Below are 19,618 nucleotides of genomic sequence, written 5' to 3'. Positions count from 1 at the left end.
GGAGTTAGTGGACTGAAGTGTGTGTGTAGGGAAGTGGGGAGAACCAGTTTTTGTTTTAAAAGAAGCCATTAGAGAGAAGGATGGTTAAGAGAAAGGCAGGACATAGCCAAGAACATGCCGAATAAAAGGAAGAAAAAGAGGGAGGGATAAAGGAGTGTGTACTAGGAGGTGAGAATAGGCAAACACACAAAACGCATATGTAAAAAAATGGAGGTAAGGAAAAAGCCAAAAACAATGTCAAAATTAAAATAGAGGACAATGACATAGGTAAGATATGACTGTAAAAAGACTAGATAGAGAACTGGCATCATTAAGTGTGGAGTTTTAAAGAGCAGCAACATTAGGAAATGATCACTTAGAAACTTATTGACTATACATATATCAAAAAGGACTATTCTCAACTTGGACTACTACTGCAGAACAAAAAGATGAGGTGAGAATGCGGATGTGCATATGATTGGAGCTATAAACCTGTCATTCTGCCAAGGTGGTGTCTACAGCAACAAAATCTATGACAACCACAAAGAATACAGTAAATGCGCTCTGAACTGTATATAGTTTTCAAATATGATTTCTCCATTTGAGAACCAAAATAGATTTTGATAGTTGAAAGTAGTCTATGATATTTGACACTGTACATTACTAACAATCTCAAAATAAAACAATGTATCATTTTAACAAGAGTTGTACAAACTCTTATGTATACAGATTTTACTTTGAAAAATTTAAATATTTAAATAAAAATATTAAATTATTTAAATAGAATCATACCAAATTTAAATAAAATATTCCATAGATCCTTGGTTCAGTTGTAGAGATTACAATATCATAAATTGACCTGAATTAAAAAGAATTAACATAAATAACGATACTTCCATTTTAACAGGCAAAACAATATGGCAATTGATGCTATTTTTTTTTGACACCGGACTTAAAATCTTGAAGTGAATACAGGAAACTTGCTTATAGTAGAAAGACGAAGTAGTGCGACATCAAATAGTTATTCATTAATTTCCAATACAATAATTTATTATTTCATCACAATAATATACCTTCATTAAGATGGAAAACATATATTTATCTGCATGTGCTTATGTACATTTTCCGCTTACTGTGTAATTTTTTCTGTTGTCAAATTCAGGGCATCCAGATGCATTTGAGCCAGGCGTAATCCAGGAAATGTCAAAAAAGCCCCAATGAGTGAACAGAAAATAGCGAGGAAAAATTTGAAAGTAAGTTTTGAAACAGGACCCCTAAAAATAAAAAATTTTTAAAAGCTGATTCATTTTTAAAATTAACTTTCTAGGAATTTTCTTTCTTTTAATCAATCATTTAAAAAATACAATAATAACAGTAATACACAAATAGTAAACATCTACAAAAAGACTATGCTTATTCAATTATCTATAATAGATTTTAGTGAACTATAAAAACTATAAACTAAATCAGGCATCTCTTTAGCCACATTTGTAACAATGCAGCCTACATCTTCAACATAGAATTTGATAAGTGATTCAGATATAAACTTAAGTTTAATCTCTGGTGGTAGAAGAATTAAATCAAATCCAAGTAAAAATCTATGAAAGATATTAACTTATACAAAAGTAAAAATTACAAGAAAGAATATTTCTAAAAGTGAGTCCTTCTTAAATAACTCTTCACTGATTAAAAACAAAGAACCACTTATAGTAAATCCACTTTACTAAAAATAGAAACATTTAAATTTAAATAATGCTTAATTTAAAAAAAAACTTACTGAGATTCTAAGCCTTGCTTTTCAAGAAACTGCATCGCACTGTCTGAAAAATTTGTAAACCCTGTAGAGAAAAAAATTACTCTTAGGTAAAATACAGAATCTTTCTGTGGAAATAAGATGATAGAAAATAGAGCATCTTAAATTTTGAAGTGACTAGTTTAGCTCTTTCATGTGCTAATTAGTATGCCATAATGCAATAAAATTTGGTTATTAGCAGAAACAGTCTTTGAAAACCATCCCTTTGATATTTCCACATTCCATGAGTATGCATAAAATTTGCATTAGGATTTGCATGTTTATATGAGTAAACTTTAGCATTACAGAAACACATTTAACTATAAGAAAGAAAAATGAGGGAATGTGCAGCATTTCTAAAGAAAGGTAACAAAAAACTTAGCTAAAACAAACAAAAAAGGAAAGATCTTACTTACGAATAATGAAGGTTATTTATAACATTAACAAATATGCACCTCTAACCTAATTTTAAAAACTTCTGATATAAAACTTACTTGAATGCTGAAGTCAAAAATATTAACACTAGATAAAGCAAAACTGACTTGTAAAGTTATATGAATTACCTGTTTCAAGTCCAAATTCCAGATAGTTTTCTGTTACAATCAAGACTGCCATTGCTTTCACGAAGAAAAAAAATCCAAAGGTAACACAAACTGATTTTTCACCACCATCTTTTACTTTAAAATAGTGTGTAGTTAATGAAAATAGAACTTTGCTGCAGAAGGAAAAGTTCAGGAAAAAACCACAAATAACTTTGTGGGAATTAAATACAACCATCTTTACAGGACTTGAATTCCAATCAAATTCGACTACAACACTTATTTTGATTCTACAACATGCTTATCTGAAAGGTGCTCTTTGGAAAGAAGTGGGAAAAAAAACAATGAAAATCTGAATAGTCTTCTAGAATACAGGACATAAAAATGAAACAAATCTAAATGAAGTCTATAACATTTATAAATAATAAGTGCACATATACAGATTAAGTTGTAATTAGGAAAAAAATGTATTTTTAGTTTTTCTGACTCAAATTTTACTAGAAGGCTATTAGAATAATTTTATGACAGGTTATCTGTGACATGAAAAGCCATGGTAGAGGTCATATTAGGGAATTATTTTTTATTGGGCAGGTTTATTAAGTAATTTATATTTTGATTAAACACACAAACACAAATCATCTAAATCATCTGTAAGTCGTTCAGTAACTCAAAATTTGAGAATTCCTAATAACCACTGGTAAGTTGTAATACAAAAACTAAGTACCCGATTCACCATTTGAAAGTATGATTAAACAAAACACAAGATCCAGATCAGTACTCAAAAATAGCCACAGGTTCAACATGAAGACCTATTAAAATTTTAAAATATTTTAATTTTATATGAAAATATTAAATAGATCATTTTATCTGACCACCCCCCCAACTGATAAAATCAAGATCAAATCAGTGGATGATCCAAAGTAGAACCCAGATGTCCATTATACTAAATAGTTCTCCTTAAAAGTATAAGCCTACCAAACAAAATAAGGTACTTGGCCAAAAACCAAAAATTAAAAAAAAAAAAAATATATATATGTGTGTGTGTGTGTGTGTGTGTGTATATATATATATATAAGCATCTTTTACATAAACTAAATGTCAAACATAAAAAATAATAACTGTCATATAGTACTTGCTAAGTGCTAGGCATTACTAACACTCATTTCATCCTCACATTAGTCAGCTATTATCACCACTTTATAGATTAAAAACTCCGGCACAGACAGGTTAAGTAACTTGCCCAAGATCACACGGCTAGATTACAGGCAGTGGGATTTTAAAATCTAGCCAGTCTGGATCCAGTCTCTTCACTTAACAATGTATTATATTGCTATACCAAACTGCATGCAGAATGTAAATAATGTGGTAGTTTAGCAGTCATACGTGAAAGTGTTTATAAATAGAGCTGCCATGACAGAGGTGAGCAGCTCCAACAGTCTCACAATCAGAAGGATCCTTATTCAGGAATGGCTGGGCAAGGACAAGGACTTGTTTTTACTTCTTAAAAGGAAGCTGCCCTTTGCTGACCTATTTAAAAATGATTAATATAGTTATTCCCATTCTCCATTGTTAGATATTACCTAGGATACTGGATATAATAAATCTAGAGTCTCAGCTGCTTCTAGCTATGGCACTTACCCTAAGTTAGGCAGCCTGATGGTATGAAAGGTAGATGACTTTTTGGTATCTTTCAAATGGAAATAAATCACGAATAGAATGTAAACTCCACAATTTCAAAGATTCTTGTCTCTTGTTCTCTGACATAGAGCACCAAGAAGAGTGGCTGGCACACAGTAGGTTTTCAACCGGTGAACAGATTTTGCCATGGAAATAATGTTTTACAGTAGTTTAGGTAAACTGAAATAGTATTAATTGTACGCTTTAATGGTAAGTAGGCCTTTTGAAGGACAGTATCAAAAACAACAGTGTTTCCCAGGGACAATATCCTCAAAGCAGAAACAATATAGGAAAGATTTTAGTCTAAGATCTATTTTTATCATTGGTAACAAAAAACTACAAATTCTTTTCCACTCATGGTTATAAATTTAAGGATTTCTGGGTTTTACAAAGGCTAAAGCTTTGGTAGATAGTTGCCCTTTAAACTGTAAACAACAAAAAAATACAAAGTACTTCCATGGCTGGTGTGGCTTTGTTGGCTGGAAGGTGGTCCCGTATGCCTAAAGGCCACCAGCTCAATTCTGGGTCAGGGCACATGCCTAGGTTGTGTGTTTGATCCCAGGTCCAGGCACTTATGAAAGGCAACCATTTACTGTTTCCCCCTGACATTGAGGTTTCTTTCCTCCCCCCATCAAAAAAAAAAAAAAAAATGAATGAACATGTCCTCAAATGAGAATTAAAAAAGAAAAAAAAAACCCTGCAAAAAAAGAACATACAAAGTACAAGAAGAGCTCATTTTTACCCACATATCCCTGGGGCAACCATGCTCTCAAAACAGTGTGTGACGGGAAGTATCTTCATTAACCTCCTTGAGTCAAGCACCTCATTTTTCGGTACCATTCCTTTACCTACCTTTCACTGTTTCCACCTCAGTAAATTCCACTATAGCTTAGCTCCCTGTCGCACACATCTCTTTGCTTTTTCTTAAATACCATGATATATGATAAATACTTTCTTAAATTGTTTTTATAATTACTTATTAGCAGTAATATTATGTTCCTTGGAAACAGTATGGTCTTGTAAGCTATACTATGGACCAAATGAATTTTCATGGGCTAATCTTGCCTCCTCCCCAGAGGGGGTCATTTATTTTCTCTCTAAAAAAAAATACACACACACACACACACACACACACACACACACACACACACACACATATTTAAGCATTTTAGAATACAATCTAAATGTAGGTTGTAGGTACTATCTAAAAATTGCGGCACTAAGAAATAGTTTCAACTTTTTGATATATTTATTAATAGATTATTAGAATAATATTACTTATAATGCTAGATTTTATAAAGTACCTCATTTGCCTCGAAGACAAGACAAACCAGATAATGAAAAACTAGATATAACCTCTGAACTTTTTGATTAAAAAGCCTTCTAAATATTTTCATATTTGTTTTAATGAATAGATGCTTTAGGATACATATAACCAAAAAACAATATAGCACTTTGGCATATACCTTCTGAAGATATTTATCTGGTATGATACTCTCATTCTAAATGTTTTATTGTATTTACCGTAACTCAGGTTACACACACACACATCCAATATTTGTACAAATTACTTTTTTAATGTAAGAAATAAAACTAATAAGCAAATGCCACTGGTTTATAATTACTACCCTCACCAAGTATTTAGCACCTTAACACAAGGTTCTCTTGCTCAGTTTAACTCTGCAGTACTCTGGCTATAGAACAGTACAGAAATCTGAAACTCTATTGAAGTAAAAAAGCTAATCCACATAGTATAGGTTTTCACTAAACATATTTGTGAATCTTCCTCCTATTTTGGCTAATAGCTACTAAATCATTTATAAGCAACAAGAGTATATTATATCACTGCAGAAGTTGGCATGATTTTGTAATATTGAGCTTAAGTAGGATTGTCAAATTAATAGCAGGATATCAATTTCAGTTAAAATGATTACTGGGAATTTAGCAAAGTACATTTACTTTCTATGTCATTCTAAGATGTAATAAGAGTTTTTAAAAACTTTCCAACTTAATCATTGCATATATCCTACTATTTTCCTCCTTTTCTATATGAATGTAATTCATTTCAGAGTTTTTGCATTTTTGCACTTACATCAAAAATAAATACTGGTAGTCTGTAGTTGCTTAAAAGTAAAAAGACTTTCTAAGGACAAAAAATTATAAAGACTATATATCTAAGAGTGGACTGTGACAGTACTCAAGAGTCTCCAGCCAGGGGAGATAAAAGCCAGGACCTGCATCCCCACCAGTGCAAAGCCATGCTATTATTAACCCAGGTGAAAACACAAGGATTGTAATGACAGGAGCTGGCTGTGCATGTGGGCAGAAGAAAAGGTTACGAAGCATTAATCTAAACTACCTTGTATAATCTAAGCTTTTGTAATAGTTTTCTAACTTACCAAGATAATAAACACACTGTATTTTAAATTTACATTATGATTTTATTTTTTAGCAATAAAGAAAAACTACAAAGTTAAGAGTTTTCTGCTAAAACTTTCTAACTTCTCCTCATAGAAGAAAATATATATAAATCTATTTACCCAATTATTATTTTTTTTGAAGATCTTATTTTTATTTTTTTATTTTATTTTTTAGAGAGGGAAGGGAGGGAGAAAGAGAGAGACAGAAACATCAATGTGGAGTTGCTGGGGGTCATGGCCTGCAACCCAGGCATGTACCCTGACTGGAAATCGAACCTGTGACACTTTGGTTCACAGCCCGTGCTCAATCCACTGAGCTATGCCAGCCAGGGCTTTATTTACCCAATTATTTTAAAAATGAAGCAATTTAAAAAGTATAACCTCATTTTATTTATGATTAATAAGTGATATTATCATTTCAGTGAAAGTTGAAGCCAGATGAAGTGTAAAAAATATAAAAGCTAGTAACAAATAAAATAATCTGATTTATATATAAATAGGACTACTGAAAGTTTTCCCTATGCAAATAGAAGTCTTTGTAATAATGATGTAGAGCATCTGTCTCTGAGCACCAAGTTTTCTAAGAAAGCAAGTTAAGAACAATTTTACATTCTTAAAAGAAACTTCATCTAACTTTCAATATTCAAGATGCAATTTATGAAACAAAACACTATTTAAGAAGAGTGGTGGCAAGAGTCTAGAATAGAGATGCTCAAAATTTTCCCTTCTGGATACTCTAAATCTGATATTTCTATTTCTTCTCCAAAATTTAAAAAATAAAGATATAAAGCTGGTGGTCCCTTCTACAAGTATCAAACACAACAGGCCCATCTCTTCCTTGACATTATAAGGAAGAGCTCACATATTGGGAGACAAAGGAAAAAAACCCTAAAAAGCAAAATATAAAAACCCCAGAACCACAACTGAACTGCTTTTGAGACCTACCTATGGTCACTTTCATTGCCTGAGGGCCCTAAGCCCAGACCGAAAAACACTGCTTCATTTTTAGTGGAAATGGATACAGGATCTATAAAGGCACATCATTTACTTACACTAAAAAGCAAAATAACACCCTAAGCCAAAACTGATATCAAATGACCAAAATGCAACTTCTCAAATATTACACCCACTACCAAACTTTGTTACCATATAAATAAATTATAAAATGTCAACACTAAAATTAAAAAATCTCATATTATTAGATACAAAATTATCCATGAAACAAAATCTTGCTTCTACCATTAACACTTTAATATAATCCTATACCACAAACATCTAAAGTGTTATAATCCCTGCATCCTCAATTCATATTTAATACTGGATAAATCTTAAAATCAAGTTTTTATTGAGTCCTACGAAAGAATAGAACCTTCCCATAATCCACAATGTAAAACACACATACAATATTCTGTTACGTAATACTGTCATCTGGTTATGACCATATATTTAAGTTTTCATTCAATAGTTCCAAAAACTCCACTTAAACCAGAATGGTGTATTTACCATCTCCTAAATGTTAACAGCTATACAGTCTTGGGTCATAACCTATTATCAGAACTACCCTCTTCCCTTCCACCTACCTAATCAGATTCAACTCAAGCTCTGTATCCTTCAGGAAATTTACCTTGACCTCTCCATCCCAGACCTATCTTCCTGTTCTAAACTCACAGCACTCACTACTATAATTTACTTGCCAAGCGCATCATGGTGTAGTGTGACAGAGTTGTAAAGACAGCATTCTCTCAATCTAGACAGCCTGGAGGAATCTTGGTTCTACTCTTACTGTGAGATCCTCCACGTAAAATTCATTAATCTTCCCTTGTTTTGTTTATTTGTAAAATGCAACTAATACGTCCACCACTTCAGATGGCTGTTATGAAAATTGGAGATCTTAGTAGTTCTCAGCAATAACTTGGTATTTTCTATATAACTGAATAAAATACCAAACTTCTAATATCAAAAAGTAATATGGAAATGTACACAAGGACAAAAGAGCTAAGTTAACTTCACTTTGGATACAATTCTTAATTGTGTTTGAATTTTTAACCTTTCCCAAGCAAATGTAATCTAAGAGGTACAAGACTACAAAACACAGCAGTGTAGTATAAACCAAAAACAGAGGTATGAGTTGTGCTCTATGCAAGTAGAAATTGGATTTCCAGCCTCCCTCTCCTACTACTTTCCGGTGCAGCCAGGTAACAGACTCCACTCTGACTCTAGCACAAGTCTAAGACTTAGCCTCTGAAGAAACTGAATCTCATAGAGCAGAGTTTAGATTAAGGCAGTGGCACTCAAAACAGAAAGATTAAGTGAAAGTCAACATGACCAGAGGGGAGAAGGGAGGGAATTTCAGGGGAAAAGGGGAAGAGTTTACAGGAACAAGTATAAAGGACACATGGACAAAAACTAGAGGTGGGGGGGGGGTTGGAAATGGGAGGGAGATCGGGAGGGCTGGGGGCATTGGCTGGGATGGGAGTAAAAGACAGAAAACTGCATTTCAACAACAATTAAATAAAAGAAAAAAAGTCAACATATTCAAAGGTATACTCACATATGAAACATGTGCAACAGGCTTATACACTCCAGGCAAGAGATTAGAAACTCTACGGAAACCAAAGGTCCAAAGAAGACCAACAGGTAAATGACATTACCAGCTACCTAAAACAAAAGCAGCTTCAGCATTACCAAGTCATTCTTCAGTGAAGCTAAACAAGCCCTACTTACATAGTTTTCAAATTTTCCGTTTTAGTGTCTGACTCTTAGATACGAAAGGAAAGACAAGAATCCCAAGACATACGGGTATAATCACCAAATACTAATTTCAGCAGAAATTGTGAAGTTTAAGAACATAAAGGAGAGCATAGTTTAATGAAAAAAAAAGTCCTCATCTATCATGACTGATGAAACAGTAGTATAAGCATTATATTTTAAAATATGAAGATTTTTAAAAGCCAGAATTAACAGCTAAAACAGGACCGGAAGAAGTGTTTTTTTTTTAAGGGGGGTGGGGGTTGAGGGAAGGGAGGGAGAAAGAGAGAGAGAGAGAGAATGTGCAGTTGCCGGGGGTCATGGCCTGAAACCCAGGCATGTACCCTGACTGGGAATCAAACCTGCGACACTTTGGTTCGCAGCCCCCACTCAATCCACTGAGCTACACCAGCCAGGGCAGAAGTGGTTTTTAATATAACCCTTTTAGTACTTTTTGTCTATATAAACTATATATATTATACTTGATAAAAAGTTAACGTTTTAGAATCAATCTGTATTTTAATAAAGTTTTGATCTACAATGTACTCCTCATTCTGTAAAAAGAACATTATATCCTAGAGTCTAATAGAACCTAAAGTACATACAAATTCACAATGTACCAAGTACATCAGTATGCTCTTACTAACCTTTTTAATCTCATGCACTGAGATTATATCCACAACCTATGAATCAAAATAAGAGCGAAATGTTAATGATGATCTCTTCTAACACTCATATTCTCCCTCTAAAAAGAAAAAACCTGAGTATTTTCCAGCAATAACCCTAGTATCTAACAGTTCATTCCTGGCCAAGAAATTAAGCAAAGGTTTGCTGAACCAACTGGAGTTTATTTTGGGATTCTATTTTGTGGAATCATCATCATGTTTCAACTCAAATCTCAACTGCTTGTTACACCGAACATTTAGAGGAAGATGTATTTTATTACATTTATATGTAAGCCCAAACAGTACATGGTAGTAGAACAAAAACCTCCTAAAAAGAAAACAGACTTTTATTAGCATTAGATATATATGTCAGAATATAATCTCTTTTTAAGAGACAGGAGAAATAACTACACTGTGGTATCACCCCATTTAGAGTTACTCACTGACAACTGTGGTTAAATATATTTCGAGATCACTTATAGAGACTTCCTGTACTAGTTAAGATAGTAACATTTCTTGTTGAGCTATTTATCAAATTTATTTAATATCTATATAACAAATTGTTTTGAAATAAGGAAACAAAATCTTTTTAATCTAATACCATAATATCTGATCTAATACCATAAATATACTTATTAACAGTAATTACTCACACACACACACACACACACACAAACTATACCTAAAGTATTGGGCTAGTCAAAATGTTAGTTTGATTTTAAAGTAAAAATAAAAGATACTTTTTATTTTCATCAATAACTTTAATGAACAGCATATTCACTGTTTTGTTCCATTACCTTCTGCCATCTTTCAGGCAACCACATAACTCCATCTTCCCAAAACTTAATTTTCTTTTTGAGAGAAGAACTGTTCCAGATGCCCTTTGCAGTATTTCAGCGAATTAAAAGTTTTTCCATTAAGAGAATTTTGTAAAGGCTGAAATAAACAGAAATCCAAAGGAGCACTGTATGGTGAATATGGCCAGAACTTCCCAGCCACACTGTAAGTTTTTGCCTGGTCATCAAAGAACCATTGATCTTGTATTATCCTGATGGAGGATTGTGTGTTTTCTGTTGACTAATTCTGGATGCTTTCCGTCGAGTGCTATTTTCAGTTGGCCTAACTGGGAGCAGTACTTGTTGAAAGTAATTGTTTGATTTTCCAAAAGGAGCTCTTAATATAGCACTCCCAATCAAACCATATATACAACATCACCTCCTTTGGATGAAAACCAGCCTTTGGTGTGGTTGGTATAGGTTAATTTCACTTGCTCCATGACCTCTTCCATTCCACAATAAAGTATCCACTTCTCATCACCCGTCATGATGTTTTAAAAATGGAACAGTTTTCATTATGTTCAAGTAGAGAATTGTGTGCAGAAATAGTCAAGGTTTTTTTTTAAAAAATTGTGTTTTACTGATTATGCTATTGCAGTTGTCCCAATTCTTCTTTATTTGTCCCCCTCCAACTAGTATCCCAAGTCCTTCGGACAATCTCCACACCATTGTTCATGTCGGTGGGTCATGCATATACATTCTTTGGCTGCTCTACTTCCTATATTTTACTTTACATCCCCATGGGTATTCTCTAACTACCGTATCTGTACTTCTGAATCCCCTCATCTCTTCACCCACGCTCCCACATCCCCTTCCTATCTGGCAACCGTCAAAACGTTCTCCAAATCCATGATTCTGTCTCTGTTCTTGTTTGCTTAGTTTGTTTTTAATTCAATTATTGACTGATATGTATTTTTTGCCATTTTATTATTCATAGTTTTGATCTTTTCCTTAAATAAGTCCCTTTAACATTTCTTATAATGATGACTTGATGCCCTGCCTGGTGTGGCTCAGTGGATTGAGCACTGGCCAGCAAACTGAAAGGCTGCATGTTCAATTCCCTGTCAGGGCACATGCCTGGGTTGTGGCCCAGGTCCCCAGTTGGAGGTGTGCGAGAGGCAACCAGCTGACCTGTCTCTCCCTCTCTCTGGAAAGAAATAAAAAAATATTTTTTAAAAAATGACTTGGTGATGATGAATTCCTTTAGGGTTTTTCTTGTCTGGGAAGCACTTTATCTGCCCTTCCATTGTAAATGATAGTTTTGCTGGGTAGAGCAATCTTGGTTGTAGGTCCCTGATCTTTGTGACTCTGAATGTTTGCCAATCCTTTCTAGCCTACAAAGTTTCTTTTGAGAAATCACCTGACAGACTTATGGGAAGTTCCCTGTAGATAACTGCTTTTCTCTTGCTACTTTTAAGAGTATCTTTAATGTTTGGCATTCTAATTATGACGTGTCCTGGAATGGGCTTCTTTGCATCTATCTTGTTTGGGACTGTCTGTGCTTCCTGAACTAGCACCTTTATTGCCTTCACCAAATTAGTGAAGTTTTCTTTCACTACTTTTCCAAATACTTTTCAATTTCTTGATCTTTCTCTTCTCCTTCGGGCAACTCTGAGGCAAATGTTGCAATGTTTGAAGTTGTCCCAGAGGCTACTTACACTATCCTCATTTTTTTATCCCGTTTTTATTCTTGTTGTTCTGAATGTTTTTTGCTTCATGTTCCAAATGATTGATGTGATTCTTGGATTCATCCACTCTACTGTTGTTCTCCTGTAAATTGTTCTTTATTTCAATCAGTGTATCCTTCATTTCGGAATGGATCTTTTTATGCTGTTCAAGTCCTCACTAAGTTCCTTGAGCACCATTATAACCATTTTTCTCAACTCTGCATTTGACAGATTGCTTATCTCCATTTCGTTTAGCTTTTTCTGGAGTTTTCATGTTCTTTTATTTGGGCCATGTTTGTCTCCTCATTTTGGCAGCCCCTCTATGTTTGTTTCTATTTATTAGGTAGGGCTGCAATGACTCCATGTATAGAGTGTGGCCCAATGTAATAGGTATCCTGAAGGGTCAAGTGGCACAGCCTCCCCTATCACCAAGCTGGGTACTAGAGGTGCACCCTTCGTGTGGGCTGTTTACACCCTCTTGTAGTTGAGCCCTTATTACTATTGGCAGGTCAACAGAGGGATTTACCCAGGCCAGTCAGCTGCAAGGACTGGCTGTGACCACTGTCCACCATCCTCTGACCGCCATGGAGCACCAGCTGGTCAGGGGTAGGGTGGTGGTGCTCCAAAGTGTAGCTATAGCTATCTGTAGCTATCCACTCAATGTGCAGGCTCTGTAGTTTCCCAAATGGTGGAAGCCAAGGTCAGCCCCAACCTGTGTTCTGCCTGGGGCCACCCTGCTTGAGCTATAAAGCAATCTGAGATGGCTGCTATGTATTCTGGGCTTGGAGATTCCCAGGCCAAGCCAAGCTCTGAATCTAGGCTAGTCCCAGGCCTGGTTCCATCTAGCCAAGAGGTAAGGAGGCTGGGGACTTACTGATGCCTGCTGTTGCTTTTTTAAGGTTTCAGGAATTTGTGAAGCATGACCCAAGACCAGTCATTCATATGGAAAAATCATGGTTAACAGTTTGCGTAGGCCCTTAAATAGATTGGGACAGAGTCTAAGGAGATCTCTAGGGTTGGGCAAATAATGTTAGCCAGGTTGATAGTCTCAAATATGGCACCTGCCTGCCAGCTCTGTGGAGAAGGGCTCAGAAAAGGGATAATAGCCCCCATCTACCTTTTGTCTGGGAAAAAGCTGTGCCCCAGCTCTTGCCTTGATTCCAGACACTTCAGTTCCTCTCTATATGCCACTGGTGCCTTTCAAGCTCCCACCCAGGTGCTAGAGCTTAGAGGGAGTTAGACTGAGTAAGTCCATATATGGGTTCTTTAAAGGGAATTGCTTAGGACTCCAGAAGTTTCTCCCACCAACTCAATCCCCACTTGTTTCTGCAGCTGAAAGTTATGGGGACTTATTTTCCTGGCACTGGAACCCTGGGCTGGGGGTCCTATATGGGGCTGGAATTCCTTGCTTCCAAGCTATCCCTCCTGAATTTCTATCCACCACACGTGGGTGTGGTACTAGTCTGTTCTGCATCTCCTTATCCCTGCCCCTCCAAACAGTCTGGATGGATGTGGTTTCTTTGATTCTGTAGTTGTCAGCCTTCCATTCAACTCAATTTCTGATGGCTCTGAGTGATGGCTGTTCTATAGTTTAGTTACAATTTTTGATACTGTTGTGCAAGAAGATGAAAGATGAGCTGTGTTTACCTATGCTGCCATCTTGACTGTAAGTCTTAAGAAGGGTTTTTTTTTTTTTTTGCTTAACTTAGGTGGAACACAAACATCAGTGCAATTAACATAACCAAAGTGGTAAAAATAATTTTGAACACTTGATTTGGATATTTTGAGAATGTCAGCTATCTTTCACATGGTATAATATTGATTGTTATCAATTACTGTCTCAATTTGATCACTATCAACTTCAACCAGTCTACCCAACTGTGGAGCATCATCCAGCAAGAAATCTCTAACTGGTAACTTCACACACCACCTCTGATACATTTAATCAGTCACAGCACCTTCTCCATACACTGCACAAATCATTTTTTGCATTTCAGTTGGGTTTTTACCTCTTGAAATAATAAAGCATAATCTGCTGAAAAAGATGCATATTTTCTTCCATCTTCAATATTAAAATGGCTATACAAAAACTCACCAATTTTGATATTTTCTTGAGCACATGCTGATATGACAGCTGTCATAATACAATCTAACAAAATGGTTTTAAATGAAGCTAAAGATGACACCACTAGAGCCATCTTACGGAAAAAAAGGGAACAAACTTTTTGGCCAACCCAATACTAGAGGAGTGGATTTAAAACAAAATTTCTCTAAGAGCTATTTTATTTGAATATGTTTGTTCATAAATTGTCCACAATTTCCAAGTAAATTAGACAGATTTATTTTTCCCTTTTATATATAAATACAACCTGATAATGTGAATAAAATTTGATAAAATAAGGCTTCTATATTTATAGATGTATAACAAAAAAACACTAGGTAAAACTACGGCATTCATTTATATTTATGCCTTTGTCGAAAAAATGGGCAAGTACCTTCACTATGGGTAAAGTTCCCCACTTAATCCCTCTGTTATTATTTTCATAGATCATTCTGTAGACTTTCACAAAGAATATTATTTAGTAAATATTCAAAGTTTCATATGCAAAGTCAGTTTCTTTTTATTTAATAATTCCTCCTCTATTACCTTGTCAGTCCTGGATGAACAGACAACCTACTTTAAGTGATAACTTATTTTGCTTTATGTTACAAAATCTCAATTCTTAAATAGAATGTTAGTGGTAAGATAAATTTTTTCCTGCTACATGGCTGATCAATTTACTTATTTGCTTATTTATTTCCTCACCCAGTAACATGGTTTTTGGTTTTAAAAAAGAGGGAAAAGGAGGGAGAAAGAGAGAGAGAAACATCTATGTGAGAAAGAAACACTGATTGGTTGCCTTTGGTATGTGCCCCGACCAGGGACCAAACCCGTAACTTAGGCATGTACCCTGACCAGGAATCGAACCTGTGACACCCACCTAACTGAGCCACACTGGCCATGGGCTACATGGTTGATTGTTTTAAAGTTCTAATTTAATATCAACATTTTCTGCAACTGGTATCTGGCCATAATTTATAGATGCAAATACAAAAAATACAGTAAGAAAGAAAAATCATGGACAGTTAGAAAGATTACTCAGTGCGAAGTATTTTAAATATATTTATCTTCGAGGTGAAAATAAGAGCTTTCAGATGATCAACACACTCAATATTTAGTTCTAAAATGGTAAATTCCTCTCAAATCTAAAATAATATAAATAAGAAATACTTATCAAGACACTAATCTGTTTTAACTTAGTATTTACATTGCTTTAAAGACCCTATTCTTGTATTGAGAAAAAGCCTTCTATAACATAACATTTTGAAATTCAAGATATTTTATCAATGTGTTTTTAAAAAGGGAAGAAACAAAACAGGATCATGTTCTGAGAAATATTTTGATGCTCACAGACAAATCTAATAGTCTCCTAAAGAATAAACATGGAAGTTTTCAAAATGTCACAAAATTTATCATTATCTATTAAAACAGATCACCTTTAAACTCAATTAAGTGATTTTCATGTGAACTGAAAGTTTTTCTACACTATTAAAGGTTATATTCTAGTTTTTGCTATCACTAAGAATTTAAAAAAAAAACAACAAAAACCTGTTCTGACGGTTAAACCTTCCATATCTATTTTCCCATAAGAAAAGGTAACTAAAATACCCAAAATACATTACACTATGCAGTCTCTCTGCAAACAAAGCTAGAAACTATACCAAGAATCTGCTACAGGGCATATATTGAAAACTAACAATAGGAATATCAATCCTTATGACCTATCAAAGTAAAATCCTTTTAAAAAACAATCTAATCGTCTTTGAATGTTAAATAACAACTGAAACCAACTGGGATCATTTCTAACTGAAATATTTTTCATATTTGGAGATAAAGGTTTAATTAGTGTATTTTAGTTAAAAAGAAAAGAAACAGAACCTAAGATTTTCTCAGCTATAATCTAAAAACTACTATGCACATGTAAAACCCATCCCACAAGAAGCTTATAGCCAGCAAGCCTAAACTTAGTCAGATGTGGAAGGGAATAACAGCCAAAGATTTTTGAAAGCGTAATAAATACATAGCCTTTATTTAAAAATAAAAGCAAGCAAACAACAACAATAAAAATCCTATTATCTAATTTCCTGGATTAAACTAAAACAAAACAATAAAGGTAATCCTTAAATTTTCAGATTCAGAAGGAAAATGATTACTACCAACCTAAAAAAAAATCACACTTCATTATAAATAAATAAACAGAATCCTAATCCTATCTTCCAAGTAAGTTCTCTATATAACGCTAGGTTTCTAACCTGAAAGATGAACCAATTGGGAGCATTAATGTCAAAGTGCCCACAAATTTTTATAAAAGAAACAAAGCTTTGACACATGTTACGCACAAATTTTAAAGACAAAACAAGTACCTTGGCTCAGGTTCAATAGCTTTGACTGTTTCTTTCTCACTGGGAGACTTGATTCCTTGTGCAGTTTACTTCAATATTCAGTGTTTTGTTTTTCTTATTATTCTAAAGCAAAATATTTTTCTAAAGTAAAGTATAGAATAATTTAGAATCTTTTAAGGAATTTAGAAAAGGTGACTTAAATTTGCTCTAGTTGTATATTTCCTTCAGCAAACCAGACAGCATTTAAATTATAGACTTTTAATTCACAAATCTGCATATAGAACTGAATATTTAACACAGAAAACCTTAGAATTTATTTCAGTTTAAATCATTCACAAACTTTTGCTTTGTATAAAATTTGCATGTAGGGAAACCAAAGCAAATTAAAAATTTAAAACACAGCCTTAAAAACTTACATAATAGGGTTTTGTACCTTAAACCATCCACATTGTAAAATACAAGCACTGTGGAAATGTGACTAACGATCCAGTCCTTTAACCAAATATAATAGGACTACTGAGAAGCTTTATCATTTTGTAGAATAGTTTTCTTCTCACTTAAGTTCACATAATTGATTCAATATTACTCTGTGATACAGCTTATTCTTAAGAAAAGGGTCTTTAAAAAACTGAATGTAGAGTATTTTAATTTTTTAAAGTTCTACTTCCAACAAAAAATGTTTTCTTCAAAATCCACATTAACCCGTTCGGTTTTCCTTTATCATAAATTAAAAAAATATGCTTCATCACTGTAATATAGGTAGCACTTCTTCATGCACCATCATACAAAAAAGCCAGTTACTACAACTGCTCCATCATCACTGTAAGGGTTTCTCTGTACCTTCCCAATACTATGAACTTGGCATAAATAGAATTGGAACATAAAGGCTTGGTCAAATAGACGGTTAGAATTACAAATGGGTAGGAGAGTATTAGCTTGGGTTTAGGAGTAAGATTGCAAGCAGGTGTCATAGCTGAGATGCCCGTATAACTCAGTTGAGGCAAAAAACAGGGCTGATGACAAGAGGTGCTGTTTTATGTTCCAGGATTCAAGATTTAAGTGCTACACATTTTTAAAAAGTCATTCTCATGATTTTAGAACTTTCAAGATTCTATAGAAATTGTAATTGTTGTCTCAAATAAGTATGTCAAATAAAATTAATGGGAGGATAACCATGGGAAAAAAACATTTTCTTCCTCACTTTTAAGTGGACCAAATTATATGTGTCTAATTTGGGGACCACTGTAACAAAGGACATTTCAACAGTAACAACTGCAGAGAACTTCTGATTCTCAAGAATTTTTCATATTCTTATTTGATGTCTGTGTGACTCTGCAATTAAGTGGAGTTATTGTCCTACATAATCAATGGAGACATGTGTTGGACTAGTAAGTAGGCACATAGAATAAGATAGTAAAGAGAAGCCAGACAGAGGTCAGTTGTAGTCTGACTGTTCGTAGGTATACCGGATATGTTATAATAAGATAAAAGGTAGGCTATAAACAGATGGTTCCTTGGAATTAATCTGGGTATCTAGCATTTACTACTTTCCTGCATGCTGTTGATTGAAGTAGGTCATTTTCTCACATGGTACAACCTCAAAGAAAAATCACGTACCCAAGCATAGACACAATTCTACTTTTCTTCTACACAAGCCCGTTTGTTAGAGGGTCAAAGTTGGCAGAAAATAGCTTGGATTCTAAAGCCCTTCAGCCCTTTCTGTCTTCCATGGGATAGACTGACAGCTACTAGATTCTTGCAGGGATGCTGTTTGGTGCCTTTCACAAGTACACTACTTAAGTAACTAAGCAGAGCCAGTTTAGTGCTGAAGATTGTGCGGGGCCTTTGCTCTCATGTTACCAGGCATTACTCAGTAAAATGAAAGATGAAATTTATTCACACAATGATTGGAGTAGCAATTAAGTACATTTTTCTAATTTCTCTGGTAAGTAGGTTAATTATTTAAGGTATGTTATATAAAAATGAATATCAAGAATATGCATTTCTATATAAATATCATATAGTATTTTAATATTTCTATAAACCATGAAGAAATGAAGCAAAGATAGGAATAAGCCATAATAAACAATATTTCAGAACATAAGAAGTCAAAGTATAAAAAATTAATATGACACAATACTAATTATGAAGTTAAAATATTTGTAGTGTGGTTCACATGACTTGATATCTAGAGATGGGTCTTTTATTCTGATTAAATGGTATTTTCACATATTTAATACTACAGAGTTAAATAGTAATATTTTAAATGCTTGAATTTAACTTGCTCTTGAAATCAGTACAACAATGGATGTTTCTCTACTGGCACACATGATCAGTATGTCTACCCAGTACAATATATACTCTATAAAAGATGTTGACTCTTAAGGCTTTGCTCCGGCTCTTCTGGTCTAAATTATACCTAAATCAATCCAAAAGAGTCAATAGAGAAATAGCACAGTTGTGTTGAATGTCAAATCATATCACATAATTTAAATAAAATCCTCTTATAGCTTTAAAGCTGGTTTAGCAGTCTCTGGTTGAATATAAAAGATGTAAGATGTGCATTTACACTGCTTCCTCATCACATTTGACTAAATAAACCACAAAGAAAGGGAAGTAAAAATCCCCAAAAACAAAGAATAGAAAAAGAAGTAATAGTAGAAAAGGTATTTCAACAAAATTTGGATGACACTAGATAGATGGACAAGCCGTAACTGATTGAGGTTTCAGCTTTCTTTGCGATGCGGGGTCTACAACAGGAGGAACCTAGCAGAAACACAATTCATTCATAACATACCCTGGAAGTCAGGAATTGGAGACAGTGGGTACCTCTGAAGGCAGGGTTGCAGAAT

At 34.2% G+C, this 19,618-nt stretch overlaps 1 protein-coding gene across 1 annotated transcript in view; it reads right to left on the bottom strand.

Moving 5' to 3' along the window:
- TMEM161B (transmembrane protein 161B) overlaps window positions 1–19,618 on the bottom strand; it is a 75,255-nt gene that overhangs the window by 10,077 nt on the left and 45,560 nt on the right. Inside the window, exons 6-8 of the mRNA XM_045847900.1 lie at window positions 2,335–2,486; window positions 1,757–1,817; window positions 1,113–1,253 (exon numbers count right to left, since the gene is read on the bottom strand). Coding sequence (XP_045703856.1) covers window positions 1,113–1,253; window positions 1,757–1,817; window positions 2,335–2,486 — 354 coding nt within the window. The remainder of the gene's footprint in view (window positions 1–1,112; window positions 1,254–1,756; window positions 1,818–2,334; window positions 2,487–19,618) is intronic.

This window comes from Phyllostomus hastatus, unplaced genomic scaffold (assembly GCF_019186645.2).
Source record: "Phyllostomus hastatus isolate PE091 unplaced genomic scaffold, TTU_PhHast_1.1 phas_contig_58, whole genome shotgun sequence".
Lineage (NCBI taxonomy): Eukaryota > Metazoa > Chordata > Mammalia > Chiroptera > Phyllostomidae > Phyllostomus > Phyllostomus hastatus.
Note: the sequence above shows the minus strand (reverse complement) of the source record. Positions and strands in the feature narration are given on the sequence as shown.